Raw genomic sequence first — 15,575 nt, forward strand, 5'->3', positions numbered from 1 at the left:
TCATACTAAAAAACATAACCTATTTCGACGCGATATTGCTCTCTCGCGGCTTTGAACAAATCGAAATTGTTGGTACCACTGTGCTTTTACGAAACAAATTTGTTGTTGATTCCATTAAACTTGGTGCACCTACAACTGATTGGAGTCCACTTGATATGTGAAATCTTCCGAGCACGGCTTGCCAAAAACCAATTTTCCTCATATCATTTCCTATAAGTTCATTTTTTGAAATACCGCACCATGCAACCATCAAAGTGTACTCCTCATCGGGTGTCCACCATAGATGAGGTTCTTCACTTTTCGCGATCACTTTTCCTTTCCTTTTCCATTTCCCTCTCCCTCTCTTATTAACTCCCGGTTAAGTTTCAGCAACCGTATCTTATGATAGTTGTGTGGTGGTGGTTAGGTGGTTGTTTGAGGCATTGAAGCAAAAGTATTGAAAATGTTTTTTTTAGGTTTGGGTTTTGTTGCATGTAGGGTGATGTAGGAAATTACATTTGGGGTGAGGTGGGATTAAAATAGTTTCCTTGAAATGATATTTGTGGTGAGTTTTGCATGTTAAGGAGGTTCATGTAGCTCTCATGTTACGTGAACCCCATCAGAGCGGTTGTGTTTGTGTTTAGTGGAGGGGTGTTCGGGTTTTGCTCCCTAATTTTGGTTGAAAATGGGATTGATTTCTGTAATTAAATGGGAGAAAGAAAAGAGTGATGTGGGGAAAATATCGTGTATGTATGTGTATTTATATATAAAGAGTAATAAGTAAAAAAAAATCTTTTAACCGTTCGAAAACGGTCATTTTGACCGTTCCAATTTTTAAAATAGCGCGTTACAACTCGTTTTAGTGGCAACAGGGGATAACTTAACGGGCAAGGGGGTGCTATTTGCGTTGTTACCACATTGTTGAGGCTTGGCTTTGCGCCGTTGAAGTTTGGCCACGTCGGCCTTAACGCCCCTCAACGGGCCCATACCTTGCGGTCTTAGTATTTTTTTAAAAACAACTCAATTTTAACGGCTTTAATTTAACAACTCCAATTTTCTAAAAACAACTTCAATTTTTCTTGGGGGAAAAAACAGCTTCGGTCTATGAGAAACAACATTGGTTTATTGAAAACAACTTCGATTTTCTAAAATCAGCTTCAAATTCCAATATATATATATATATATATATATATATATATATATATATATATATATATATATATATATATATATATATATATATATATATATAGCATTCTTTCACTTGAAAACAACTTTAGTTTACTAGAAAACTGCTTTAGTTTATGGGAAAACAACTTTGTTTTTCTAGAAAACACAATTTTTAATGGTTTAGAACCTAATTTCGACCCCTAATGGTTTTGGTTGTAATTTTTTGAAAACTTAAAACATGGAAGTTGTAGATCATTATATTAGGTTTTTATAGAAGTTTGAATTACTTCATTCCGATAACGTATGAGTTTTATATGATTTTTATAAGACAATGTATTGTGTTCAAAGGAGAAGTAGTCGCTTTGGTTATGTTGAAACCAAAAAATAATGAATCACTGATATGAATCCATAAAATAATAGAACTGTCATGTAGTAGAGGTATCCAAATACAGACCACAAGAGTACACCATGTGATTCATATCAATATTTTGTATAAAGATAACATATGTTAATGTATGGTTCTTAAAAGATGGAGACCATTAGTCATATGTTTTGTAAATATATGAGATTTTCTTATGGTCATCGAGAAAGAGCGATCAATATTGGAATAATAGAACAGAGCTTCTCTATTGAATATATACTTATTTTGAAGAATGCTCTTTTATGTTCCATTTGTCACAAAATGTGTAATAGTCAGGCATCTATTAACATCAATTTTGATTTAAAAATAAGATTAGAATGTAAAAACCCCATTAATAAGTTAATCAAGCTCCAACTTGCCTATTTCATCATTCACTATGGATTTCTTTGATTAGCCCTAAAATGAATTTTAATAAGATTAGAGTTTGAAAACCTTGTATGCCAAGATATGAAATCAATTTGTTATAAAAATTGTTAATAACTAAATAAGTAAACTAAGATAGAATTGTACTTTTAAATTCACCTCATTTATATACATACATGATACACCACCACTACTTACACCATTTATTCAACAAACCATGCATACACAACAAACTTATCATAAAACAACATACAAAAACCAAAACGTGATACAGAAACAAGATATTATAACATCAAACAATATTACACTCGGTTGAATTTCCATCATCTAAGGAGCCATCAGCATCAGAAAATCCCATGACATAACCATCACCTTCATCTTCTTCCTCATCATCACTTCCAAGTTCATCTCTATTACGTCTTCTTTCTATGTAAGCCAATGCTTGCCTTCTATGAAGCCGCAAAACATGCATTATCACATCAGGCGTCAGTGTAACCCGTGAATGATCTTCCCTCCCTCGCCTGTTTGATTCCACAATCTATACAATCCATGGAAAAAAAACACAAACGTTAAATGAACACACTATACTGTGTTTGGCATCTGACTCAGACGGTCTAAGTCAGATGTGAGTCAAGACAATCTAAGTCAGATGTGTGAGTAAGACTGTCTAATCAGATGTGAGTCAGACAGTCTACTACATGTGAGTCAGACTGTCTGTAGTAGACAGTCAATAAGACGGTCTACTAACTCAAACAACTTGAGTCGGACAGTCTGACAGACTAGACAACTTGAGTCAGACAGTCTGTTTGGGTCAGACAGTCAGTCACAGTCTACTAACTTAGACAATCTGAGTCAAACAGTCAGTCACAGTCTACTAAGTAGACTGAGACAATCTGAGTCAGACAGTCTACTAACTCAACCGAGTGTAATATTGTTTGATGGCTCCTTAGATGATGGAAATTCAATATGGTTCTGTCATAAATGTAAGGCATACACTCGGTTGAGTTAATATTGTTTGATGTTACTAACTCAGACAGCCTACTAGACTGTCTGACTCAGACAGCCTACTAACTAAGTCAGACAGTCTACTAACTAAGTCAGACAGTTTGAGTCAGACAGACTAACTCAAACAATCTGAGTTAGTCTGACTGTCTCAGACAGTCCGACTCAAACAATGTTTTGTGTTTGGCATGCATCGGACTGAGACTCTAGTCGGTCTGACTCAGAAAAGGTTTTGAAAGATCATACCTCTTGTAAATCATGAGGAAGGGGAAGAATGTCATCAGAAACAGGAACCCAAAGCTTTACATTCTTTTCCAATCCAGACGAAGCAAGAACAGGGATACTAGGATGAGGCTCAACTTGATTCACTATACGCCTATCACCTTCCATTACCCTAACAAGCCTACCTCCTTTTTTCTTCCAAATAAAAATATGCCCACAATCCGATCCACTCATGACATACTCACAATTCGGCCCAAAAAAACTAACTCCTTTAACTGTCAATGAATTCCTATGTCCACAATACACTTGTGGATCTTCCAAATCATCCGAACTCATCACATTCAAGGGATTTGGACCTAAACCTCCATTGTTTTTTTGAAAAAGATAAATGAGTTCATCATTGTAGGAGATAAGAAGCTCACTTGTGTTGGAGTATGACATGCCAGTGATGTGGACATCGTGTGTTTCTGTAAGATGTTTTGGGCAAAATGTGTTGACTGGTTGGTCAAAGTTTCTGATGTCGTATAGACGTGCGTATTTATCTGAACCTCCTATGGAGAAAAAATTAGGGTTTCTGGGGTCGATTATGATGGAGTTTAGTCTTATGGTGTTTGAGGAAGAGTGGTTGTGGTTGAGTTCTGTGAATGGGGTGCAACAGAAAAGCTTTGTGGAAGAATTACTTCGCAAATCAAACTGCAAAATATTTGTAAAACAAATTATACTTTTGGAATGTAAGGGTAAAATGGTAATTATAAAACTTACATGTTGAACTAATCCATCTTCACCACAGCTGTAAAATATGTGGGGACTTCCAGGCTCAACTGCAAGCTTGTGAACACGTCCATGGTGTTTACCTAATTTTTTTGTTTGGACATTTCCATTCTCTGCTATTTGACCAAGTCTTACCTGAAAATATAAGTTATGTTTTGAAATTTGAATGAATGTATATATTTGAAACTAAGTGAGCAAATAAGTTTCATAAACAATATAATGTAAACTAACCTGGCCATCAGCAGCAGAAGTAACTATGGTTCTGTCATCAGTGAAAGGCATGATTCTAGCTTGAAATATGTTGTCTACATGACCAGAAGCATATGAAAGGACTAAGGATTTAGTTGCTACATTCCAGAACATAACTCGTCTGTCATCAGAACCTGACACAAGGTGATCACCACAATGGTTGAACTCTATTGTGTTTACACAACCTTCATGCCCATTTAGTTTACCAGCAAGATCAATTCTCTTTACAAGAGCCTGCAACAATCATAATCTAAGGTTAATTCAAGGACATAGAAGACTCGTGTAGTCATAAAGTGAACATCTTGTAATTGTTGGTTGATGGCTTGATTCGATGGTGGAATCATAAATTAGGTTAGAATGGGGTTGCAGATTAGCGTATACTTTATCATCTATCAGTTAAATGGATTAGAATGGTTGCTTATGATGTAATCAATAGTTTTGATTTGTGAACAGACTCTCGATCCTTCATCAAAATTAGAATCTAGCATTACATCAATACTCACCTCGCAAAGTAGAACGCACAATCAATTTAGAATTTGTAAAACTTGAGCTGAAATAAACTGTAAGTACAACTTAAAGATAAAACTCCGAACCAATTTCACGATTTCAATATAAAACTCCCCATTAATTTCACAATCGTAAATATATCTGGGGAAAAACGAACCTCGGAAGCAGAGATTCGGCGAGAGAAGTTTCTGGGAGGATTGAAACCGATTTCTCTCTTAAAAACCTCCAGAATCTCATGTTGCGAAGGATCCCTATTCTTATCATATACGTTACTCTCCATAATAGCTTCAGTTGCGCAACAGATGATGGTGTGATGATAACCGATCGATAATCGGGGTTTCTTGAGGTTTTTCTACAGTGGCTAATTCCTGCGCAACAGTTAGAGTAAATGGCATCTCGTGATGCATCCCCTTTTCCGATTCACCCCTCGTGTTCTCAAGATCTCTAGGAATTAAACTCCCTTTGTGTATAAAATTCCATATACGTCTCCATCATGTTATGTAGTCATGTTATGTGTGTAAAGTTCATTTGATGATGATTTTTTTAAATTATCGTCTATAACCACCATCTAATGTCAAATTTAAATTAACTCCGGTTAATTGAGACCTTTTTTTAGAGGTTAATGACCTAATTTTGATTTTTGTCTATATTTATATAATAATAGTTTTTTCGTATATGTTTGATAAGTTTAAAATAGGGCAATATTATTAGTAATTATCGGTGATATTACCGTATTACGTACATGTCAAACAAGTTTACTAGTCAAACATATATAAAAAAAAAAAAAGACATGGTTACCTAAATATGAATAAAACCAAGTTCGTTAACCATTTTTCTAATATTGGGTTCTTTATGCTAAATGCAAATAGTCATAAGACTCACTGATGTGACATTGAATCGGGTCTTGGTGTCGGATCTGGATCAGAGATCTAAAATACGGGTGGTAACACCACCTAACAACATTGCATGGCCGCACACTCGCATAGCCTAGCCCCTTACTAGCTCGGGCTGAACTGGGTTGGCTCAATGCCTAACCTAATTGTTCATTAACCTAGCTCTATAGATAGAACATCTCATCCTCCATGGAGGATCTCTCATTATGAGACATGAGCCTCCATTGTATGCATACTCTTCCCACAAAGATGGATCTCTCCATCCAAGAGAAACCATCTCCTCACACACGTCGATCTAACTTGATCGTCAGAGCCTACTCCTGGGGCTGGTGCAATTTTAACGGTTTTGTTTTCTAATGACAGCTAGGAATCAAATCCAGAACTCGCTAACGGCACCTACTCCAAATTTGCGATTTGTATCTGACACCAAGACCTAATTCCATGTCACATCAATGGTATTATGTCTATTTGCACTTAGCATAACGAACCTAATATTATCAAAATGGGTAACGAACTTTGGTTTATATCCTTATCTAGGTATTTTGTACACATGACCAATAAACTTATTTAACTTGTTTGACCTATTTATAACAGGGTGATATCACCGATAATTGGTAATAATATTATCTTATTTTGAACGGATCAAACAAGTTTACTTATCAAATGTGTACGAAAATACATGATTACCTAAATGTGGACAAAAACCAAAGTTTGTTACTCTCATAGGTCATTAACCCTTTTTTAATCAAGATCACCAAACTTCCATAAATAAAATCTTCAACACACTAAGTGGTATTTCAATCTCATGTGGAAATCTCTATATACAAATTGTTGATATTTGGCATAAAGTTCATCATTCAAGCATCAAGCCTAAAGTTTTCGTTATAGATGTTTTTGGTATTTTGACCTTTAATATAAATAATACTACAAGTTCGACAATCATATACATTAAAGTCATTAGAACTAGAAATGTTTGGAGTACAAAACTTGGTATTTCATTAAAATATTAGACATGCACCAACACACATGTTAAAAAAAATATAAACATTGAGAGACTATTCCCTTTTTTTCGTATTAAGTTATGCACAAGTAATATGACAAATAAATAATTATATTTTACCTTAAAAATATTAATATTATTAATATTCATCAATTTTAACATGTGGTTGTAATGAAAAAGGAAGAAATACAATAAAGAGTTAAGAGTCTTCATATATTAAGCCGATTTTTTTGGGTTTAATTCATTAAATCATATTGTCCAAAATAAGTCAAAAAAGAAACAACCATATATATAGTTGTCCAGATTAAGTGTTTACTCATTTAAGTCAAAAAGAAACAATTCATAAAGGCTAAGAGTAGTACTTTGTGTAAATTTTGTTTATTATACTACTGAGTAAACAACATAATAGAAAATGTATAGATTGAAAATCTACAGAATACGCGAATCTGATAATGATATAACATCCCCTCTTTACAACACCTACATTGTAATATAAACCATATTTGTGCAAGCAGGGTTTCTACAATGCTATGTTAACTGAAAAGCTGCACATGGGTAAAATAAAAAGTAAAAATAAAAACATATCTAACTACCCAAAAATTCTGTGTTTTAAGGTTGTTGTTACCCTTTTTACGCCTCTGTGGGTGGGTGGGTAAAAAAAAAGACTCTGATTTTGGGGAAAACGTGTACTTGTTCCCGAGAAAATGTGAGGAGAAAACTGTCATTTTACTAGTACTAGAACTAATCTTCATCATCAGCTAATACAGCAGCAAATGAGAAAGGTTTGAATTTATAACCATCGCCTTGATAAAACTTGTTTTGAAATTCCACCCAGTGTAGCCTCAATGCATGAAGGAAAGCACTTAGTGTCTCCATCATTAGCAGTATAAATGCAGTTGCAAAAGCAAACACCGCTAGCCCCACCATTCGGATTAAAAAATTATCATACCTAAAAATCCGCATTTAAATAATTCTTAATCAATGACTAAATTCATAATTTTGGTCCTTGGGTATAGCTGATTTTTGCAATTTTGGTCCTCATTTGAGGTTCTTGTAACATTTTTAGTTCATGTTCCAGTACAATGATTATTTTAAGTCCTCGGTTATGCCTATTTTTGCAACTTTGGTCCAAAAATAGTCTTTTCACTTGGAAGGAGGGCCAAAAACGCTACGAAAACCTCAAATAAGGACCAACTTTGTAACACCAAAATTGAAATTTTCAGTTATACTCAAGGACCAAAAATGTAATTTACTCATTCCAGAGCAAATAACATTTTTGGTCCTAGAGTATAACTGATTTTTGCAATTTTGGTGCAAAAGAGTCATTTTATTTAGTACAAGGACCAAAAATGTAAAAAACAGGCTATATTCACTATTCAGGGACCAGAAATATAATTACATATTTGGTCCCTGGGCATAGCTAATTTGGTAATTTTGCTCGAAAAGAAATTTCTCTTGCAATTTTGGTCCTTGTAATTTTTTGGTCCATGCTTCAAGTAAAACAACTATTATAGTCCTCTCTGAGCATATAGCTGATTTCTTGCAAATTTGGTCCAAAAAATATAGTCAATTTACTTTGAACAGGAACAAAAATGTTACAAATAAGGACCAAAATTTGCAAGAGAAACTTTGTAGGACCAAAACTGAAAAAATCAGGGACCAAAAATGTAATTTACTCAAAATTTAAAAAAGGGTTCTAGAAAGAATCGGCTTACCCCCAAGCAAGGAGGAGAACTTTCTCATAGAATACAGTGGATAATTCTGAGTGAGCTAAGCTGTAACGGAAAAAAAAAAAAAAAAAAAAAAAAAAAAAAAAAAAAAAACATAAAGTATAAGCTAAAACACAGTAAAGAATAAATGAAATTATAATGCATGTGAATGGTGTGTACCTTAAAGCCCATAATCGAAGGTATGAAGCAGTATTGGAAACAGAACCGAGTACAAATTCAATGGAATGTATCATTTGATGTACAAAAACTTCACTAAAATTGAATTCCTCTTCGTGGCGTTGTCTTGCAGAACCGGGTTCGGAATCGGTGTCTACCTCGGACGACCTAAGAATCCCGTATGCACGACCTTGGAATCGCTAAAATACAAAATAAATTACAAAATGATAATATGGAAATGGAAATAATATTTGAAGTTTTAAACAAGTGTTTTGGGTATGGGTAGAGTACCTCAGCATGAAGTCTCTTTAAAATGAAAGGTTTGGGGAAAAGCATCCACGGAACAGCAACAAGAGCTGAAAACAACAATAGGATCTGCAAAATGAATGGAATTTAATCATAAAAATCAAATAATGTTCAGATATACAGCTACACTTTTAGTAACATATTTTTTTGTTATTATTATTATTATTTATTTGAATTTGAATGTATATATTATTTATATAATGAGGGTATTTTGGTCTTTTAATAGAGAAATGAAGAATGGAATCGATTTCCTTCCCCCCACCATAGGAGTGGTCCATCAAACATGGAGTTTGAAGGTATATTATGCAGTAATAGAGTTCTATCCATTTAGCAACCAAACACTCCATGGAGTGGAATCTCAGATTCCAATTCCATCAGAATCCACGAACCAAACACACCCTTATATTCTACGGAATCAAAGAAAGAGAGAGAAACAATAAATAGATCATACCTGAAGAGGCCTTTGTCCCCAAAACAACTCATTTTCACCAAGATCATCAAAGGGACTCAAGAACATATAAATCATGACATGATAAAGATCCGCTTGAGACCCCGTGCACCATTTTATGATAATCAGAAGTGAAAGATACCCAAAAAGGCTGTTTAAAAATATCATCTGTGGGATAAACTGGTACCTGAAAATAAGTTCCACAAATTAATTCATCTATAAACATTTCAAATAAAATATACAGTATATATATATATACCTTATATCCAATGAGTTGTTGAAGAAAATCGAATTGAAGTAACTCAACATGATTCCAAGATTCATCTGAGCAATTCCAAGCAAAATAGACATTTTCATTTTGAGAGAGTTCAAAAAGGGTAACTCTGAACGACTCCCACGCCAGCTAGGATCCACACCAAATGGATATGCATCGCGATATTTGATTAAACCAACTGTATATGCATCACTGTTGATGGAAAGTGGAAACAGAAAAAAATGATTGTTTAGTGCCAGCTGGCGATACTTTTTTCTTTTTCTTTTTTTTTTGGTAAAGAAAATGAAATAATAAATATACCTGCATGAGGGGTCACGGCATCTATATGCGGATGCACCAAATATATGATAAGGAACAGAAAAGAATTCGTTGTAAATTAGACCACAGTAGATGGAAAAAATTGACATTAAAAGAAGTACATAACGTCCACCAAATAACATCTCCATGAAGCTCCCAAGTTTCTGCCAGATATATATATAATTTTAATAAGAGTAATGTGAATTTATTTATAAAAATAAAATTAGGATTTTCTTTTTTAGAGATTGTGTTGTGCACCTGAGTACTAAGCTTTCCTTCACGTGCTATGAGAACTAATGCACCTATCAATAAGCATATTCCATGTCCCCAATCCCCAAACATGACAGCAAAAAGAAATGGAAAAGTAATTACAGTATAAACTGCTGGATTTGCTTCTTGGTATTTAGCAACACTGCAATCAATAGAATTTGGATATCATTAACTCAAATAATATTGTAATTATAAAATGTTTAGGTTGAATGGAATGGAATGAGTCATTCCATGATCATGTTTGGTTGGTTTGTAGGAATGGAATGAACCATTCCATTCCTTTTCCAATTTCCTCGTGCCAAACACTATCATAGCGTTTAGTTCACATAAAGAATGGATGTTAAGTCCAACATGAGCATTCTACAAGCATTTTCCTAGAAAGAAATATATGATTTATAAAATACCTAAATATAATATATATATATATATATATATATATATAGCTTACCCATAGGCATCAACAATTTCTTGATATGCATTTGTAAAACTGTTAGTTCTGAAATATGTTGGAGGCGACTCCACAGCATCCATCACATGAAATATGATGCCCACTTGTGAGTTGCTATCAAATGTTGCACGTTGCAGTGCCTCCTGAATCTAAAACAATACAACAAAATGGAAGCATTAAATAAGTTTCAAAAAAGAAAATCCAATATATATCTAAAAAGGTAATAAACTTAAAGCAAAGTACCTGGGGTTTAGCAAATATCGGACACCATCCCTCTCCAACTAGACACTTTTTTGTAACATCAAAGTTTAACATATTCAAAGTATCAAACACAGCTTTCTCTCTTTTAACCTAGAATGTTATCACATAAAATATACAAGACAATATTTAGAAAAACAGAAATAACATCACTCTCAATGTATGATAATTTTAATACATGAAGCCACAAATAAGCACACCTTACCATGTTCATCCATACTATTAAACGAAACCCAATGGAGTGAAGAGCAGCATTCCTGTGACGAATTCCAACATCCAAAGTGGTTTCCAACTCAGAAAGCCTTGATAGAACCTGTAATAGGATAAGTTCAGAAAACAATTTTGAACTCCTTTAAAGAACATAAAAAAATGAAATTACTTAAACTAACTAAAGTAATATACTAATAGTCTAATACCCATTTTGATTTGAAGACACACCTCTTGAGTTATTTGAGTCTGTTTTGTTATGTCCTCTGGAACAGGGTAGCAACTTGCACCAAATGCTTCACAGATTTTAAGTATTTTTGTCTTTGCCTGCTCTCCCGAAAAGAAAACTACAAATACAGTTTTCTCAACCTGCAAAGAAGCTTATAAATTAAATTCATTGAATTTAAAAAAATAATGATGAATGTAAATTATGAGGGCATCTGAACAAACCATTTCAGATGTTACAGGATCCATGATGAGGTCATCTGCAGTTGCTTGATTGAAAAGTAAATTTCCCCTTGTTGCACGAAACAACATTCTCTCGAATAATAATACCTTGGATTTTGGGATAATGCCACTTATAAATCTAAGACCAGATAAGTTTGAGGGTCCTGATTGTGTTGCCTGTGTGGAATTTCACAAGTTTTTGAGTTTTTTTAATAATATAAAAGGGAGAGTTAAAAAAGGAAAAACATGTGAGGTTTTTACCTGTTCAAGTAATGAGACTGAATCTGGATAGTCACTGACATACACATTTTCTTCTAGTTCTCTGCCATCTGCAGTTTCATAACTTTTACCTGAGAGAAGGAAATCTCCTGCCTGAAGAAATCATGATGGTATTCAGAATTATGATTTTAGGATATGCTAAATATTCTACTAATCAGAAATCTAAAACAGAAAATTTGAGTTAGTTACAAGAATAGTCCCTGTGCTTTCTGAATTTTACCATGTTTAGTCGAAAATTGAAACCTTTTTAAACTTGGGTCCTTATTTCAAGGTTTCATATCTATTCTGGTACCTAGGACTTTCTCTTTTTGGTCCTTATTTCAAGTCTCCATGGACCAAAATCGATATGAAACTTTAAAATAAGGGCCAAAACTGGAAAAAGTTTCAATTTTGGACTACACACGGGAAAATTCAGAAAGCGCAGAGACCATTTTTGTAATTTACTCTCAAAAAATAATTACAAATTAAAGATGTTGACCAAGTGTGAATAATTATGTTGATGAGCATGATGGCCACATGTACTATGTACCATTTACCACAATGTAGGATGCTTTTATAAACTTAAAATAGTCAAAAAAGAAGGTAAAAGGGATACTTTATAAGATGTACATGTACCTTTATTCCACATCTAACAACAAATGAGATTAAGATGAGATGAAACAAGAACAAAAGCATACTATAGCCATTTATATGACATTTTCTATCACAAAAAAGTGAGAAACAAACATTTATGTGCAACGCACCTTCTGCAGCACCATTTTGAACTCCAGCAGCTCATTATATGTCTGTTGTAGTTTCTCACTGTTGGCATTCATCTCAATAAGTTCATGTTCATGCTCAGCAAGTTGTATCTGTGATTAAAAATGAAAATATAATAATAAGTTCATGTTTATACTAAAAAACATGCAATGGCTGCTTATCCTGAAAATCAGGCTAGATAAGAGTTTCTTTTGTTTTTCTGTTTTTTTTAGTTGGTGACTGGTGAGTTTGACAAGGAGTTAAGTACAGACCTCCAATGCCTCCAAGTCCACATCTGGTTGCATTGTAGGAAGAGCAGAAGATAGTAAACCAGCCTTGTGTATCTGATCTTTAAAGAAGCGAAGCTTTCTTGACATCTCAGCACATCTTTTTACCTAACAATCATGGCCAACAGATACAAAAGCAAACAGAAGATGATATAAATATCACCTGATTAATGAATGATATGAGCTATGAATATGATATAACAATTACCTGATTAACAAATGTTCTTTGAAATGGGCTTTTATCTTCATTTAACTATCAATAAGAATCAAAAGCAGTAGATTAGCAACTTGCATGAAGTGTGAAAGAAAAAGAAACTAAACGAATAAAAGGGCATTGATATTTGGATGTACTTTGATCTCAAGGACTTAATAAAACAAGACTTGTAAAGCCCAAGACCAAATATACAGAATTAGATGAAAAGTGAAAGAACACGCTAACATTTAACAGTCACAATGAGCTTCACACAACTCCATTTCACAAGCAATAGCCATTATTTCGACATTCTTAACCCACTCTTAGGGATTATTTAGACAATTTTTATTCAAAGAGTTAAAGACACAGGCCATCACCACTAATTGACATAAAGAACTTGTTTCACTAATTATGTCTTCTGCCACCCATTGTAAGCATTTCAAAGGGCATCTACATCATTAGGATGTACAGAAGGGGGGAAAATCTTCTGCTTTAACAATAGTCTATGTGCAATCCACATCACTCTAGCTCATCCCTCTATATCATAACAATAGTCTCACACATTTTGTTACTCTATGCTTAAACTAATGGAAAAGGGGCTGGGATCTTTAAACCTTCTAGGAGACAAGGACACCATGACTCTATAACATATGATAATCCCCACATGCTTGCCCTACCAGTAAGGAGATGAGAATCCATAAATAAGGTCACCATGCTTACCCTTGCTCTTGGACATTGTGATTTACCTATCATGGCGGTTTTGAGGCTAGTTGTTAGAGCGGTCAGGGGTGCATTTCCCTTTTTACAACCTATTACAAGGTTGGACCTGTGATGCCAAATTACCTTCAACATGCAAGTTCATAGGACCACTAGTGTAAATTTTAATAGCTACAACTAGATTAATGTTCGAGTTACATTCATTCTTAGGTTTACACCAAATTAGCATTCGGCAACAACTAGATTTTAAACTTTAACTTGGATGGAGCATTAACTATACAAAATAACAAACTTCAAAGGATTCTCTATAATAACCAAGATCAAAACCAGAAATACGGATATCAGCAATTCAGGAACCATGAACATAAATGCAAACATACAAAAATTCACATACATATATAAATAAAGTTGGATCGAAAGCATACGTCACGGAACTGGAGTAAACCGAGTTCGCCAAGATAGGATATGGCGCGGTGAGCGGATTCAACCGGAATGATTAACTGGACGAACGTCATCTTCTCCGAGCGCATCAGATCCATCTCCGGTAAATTCTTAAACAATTCCATGGTTATTCCTTCCTACTACTAAAACTTTAAATCTAGCGATTGATGAATGCTAAATTTGAGATATGTAGGGCTAGATCTTCAGATCTGGCCTCTGTAAATTCATGCCGCGTGCTTTCTCTCTCTCTCTCTCGATCCAAAAATGAATCTGATGCGGAGAGTTTTATTAGTGTACAATTATATGATACTTTTAGTGTTTTGGGGCAGATGTCAACTGCCTTTGGACACTCGAAGTTGCCCCTCTAATTCCTTTATGCGCCTAAAAGTTGATTGTAGATCCGGCAAAGAAACGGTTTACTTTGCCACAAGAATGATCTTACTTACCATTAAACGATAATGTCTATTTTGGTATTATTTTTTTTTCGAACTCATTTTTTTTTTAAAGTCAAAATCTACATTATTTCTAAACTATTCATAATTTCATGATTTCATCTATGTCTACTACGGGATTTGAATCTTCAACCTCAAATAGAGAAGGCAACATCGGATACCGTTGGACTCATTAAACGATAATGTTTCTAAATTGAATATATATAATATTATATACATCATTATAGAATATATAATTTATCAAATACAATTTTTAAGTTTAGGATGCGATCACTTCCAAAATTGAAAAATAAAATCAAGAAATCGAAAACCAAACCGACTTATGATGATATGGTATTGGCGAAAGTCCCCGATATATAACTGAACTAAAGTGGTTCTTGAGCCTAAATAAATAAGTATTTATAAAAAATCAACTCTAACAGCTCCTAATATAGGGTGGTGTAATTCATCTATTTTTTAACCAATTAAAGTGGTTCTTGATCCTAAAATATAGTAGCTATAGATAACTAAATTATAGAAAAAAAAATAGTTTATTGGGAACTCATATAAAAATTTAAGATTGTTTAAAGTTGACTGAAAATTTTACACAAACTAAATAGACCGACAACCCATGTTTAGGGATGTATGACTCAAGTCAATTTTAACCAATTAAGTTGGTTCTTGAACCTAATGTGTAGCCAGAACAGAGAACTAAATGTTGAAAAAAAAAATCAACTTATTCCGACCTTGAACGAAAAAGTTATGAGGGTCGGAATATGGTCAAGTGGCCCCTCAAATTTCAGTTCTAAACCTGAAAAAAACGATAACCAAATACTCGAACCCTGCAAAAATCGAAACTGGTTTTTAGGAATATAAGGAATCGAGAACCAAACTATTTACATATTCGGTGCTCATATTGTTTCAGTTTCGGTTCCGATCAGTCGAGTATTTTGGTCATCCATATTTTGAGTTATTCACTAAAATGACTACAATAAGAAGTAATATGTCACTATCAAAATCATTTTGTTTCAAATTTTAACAATGACCAAGCCTCGTGCCAAGCATGGTGGT

The 15,575-nt window shown here is 34.0% G+C and overlaps 2 protein-coding genes across 2 annotated transcripts; both read right to left on the reverse strand.

Moving 5' to 3' along the window:
- Positions 1-2,074: 2,074 nt before the first annotated feature.
- LOC145119969 (Transducin/WD40 repeat-like superfamily protein) lies at positions 2,075-5,177 on the reverse strand. The gene is made up of 5 exons (XM_079055753.1): positions 4,842-5,177; positions 4,160-4,411; positions 3,920-4,063; positions 3,182-3,850; positions 2,075-2,471 (listed from the first exon to the last, which is right to left on the reverse strand). Exons 1-5 carry the CDS (start codon positions 4,962-4,964, stop codon positions 2,226-2,228), a joined length of 1,434 nt encoding a protein of 477 aa, XP_078911879.1. The 5' UTR covers positions 4,965-5,177; the 3' UTR covers positions 2,075-2,225.
- Positions 5,178-6,971: 1,794 nt separating this feature from the next.
- LOC145119378 (V-type proton ATPase subunit a1-like) lies at positions 6,972-14,490 on the reverse strand. Its single transcript, XM_079055023.1, has 18 exons — positions 14,058-14,490; positions 12,931-12,975; positions 12,708-12,830; positions 12,441-12,548; positions 11,680-11,790; positions 11,422-11,595; positions 11,203-11,340; positions 10,970-11,077; positions 10,750-10,857; positions 10,507-10,655; positions 10,047-10,200; positions 9,792-9,952; positions 9,477-9,683; positions 9,221-9,404; positions 8,755-8,838; positions 8,467-8,663; positions 8,293-8,352; positions 6,972-7,526 (listed from the first exon to the last, which is right to left on the reverse strand). The coding sequence occupies exons 1-18, from the start codon at positions 14,196-14,198 to the stop codon at positions 7,319-7,321; spliced, it is 2,460 nt and encodes an 819-aa protein (XP_078911149.1). The 5' UTR covers positions 14,199-14,490; the 3' UTR covers positions 6,972-7,318.
- Positions 14,491-15,575: the final 1,085 nt, after the last annotated feature.

This window comes from Lactuca virosa, chromosome 6 (assembly GCF_052849685.1).
Source record: "Lactuca virosa cultivar CGN04683 chromosome 6, Lactuca_virosa_CGN04683_v6, whole genome shotgun sequence".
NCBI classification, from domain to species: Eukaryota; Viridiplantae; Streptophyta; class Magnoliopsida; order Asterales; family Asteraceae; genus Lactuca; species Lactuca virosa.

Excerpts from the sequence above, each read along its gene's own strand:
- LOC145119969 (XM_079055753.1), bottom strand. The coding sequence starts at position 4,964 with ATGGAGAGTAACGTATATGATAAGAATAGGGATCCTTCGCAACATGAG. Across the intron at positions 3,851-3,919 it reads AAGATGGATTAGTTCAACAT|TTTGATTTGCGAAGTAATTC; the intron begins GTAAGTTTTATA and ends AATATTTTGCAG. Across the intron at positions 2,472-3,181 it reads TTCCTCATGATTTACAAGAG|ATTGTGGAATCAAACAGGCG; the intron begins GTATGATCTTTC and ends TGGATTGTATAG.
- LOC145119378 (XM_079055023.1), bottom strand. The coding sequence starts at position 14,198 with ATGGAATTGTTTAAGAATTTACCGGAGATGGATCTGATGCGCTCGGAG. Across the intron at positions 10,858-10,969 it reads TAATAGTATGGATGAACATG|GTTAAAAGAGAGAAAGCTGT; the intron begins GTAAGGTGTGCT and ends ATAACATTCTAG. Across the intron at positions 9,953-10,046 it reads AAGGAAAGCTTAGTACTCAG|AAACTTGGGAGCTTCATGGA; the intron begins GTGCACAACACA and ends TATATCTGGCAG.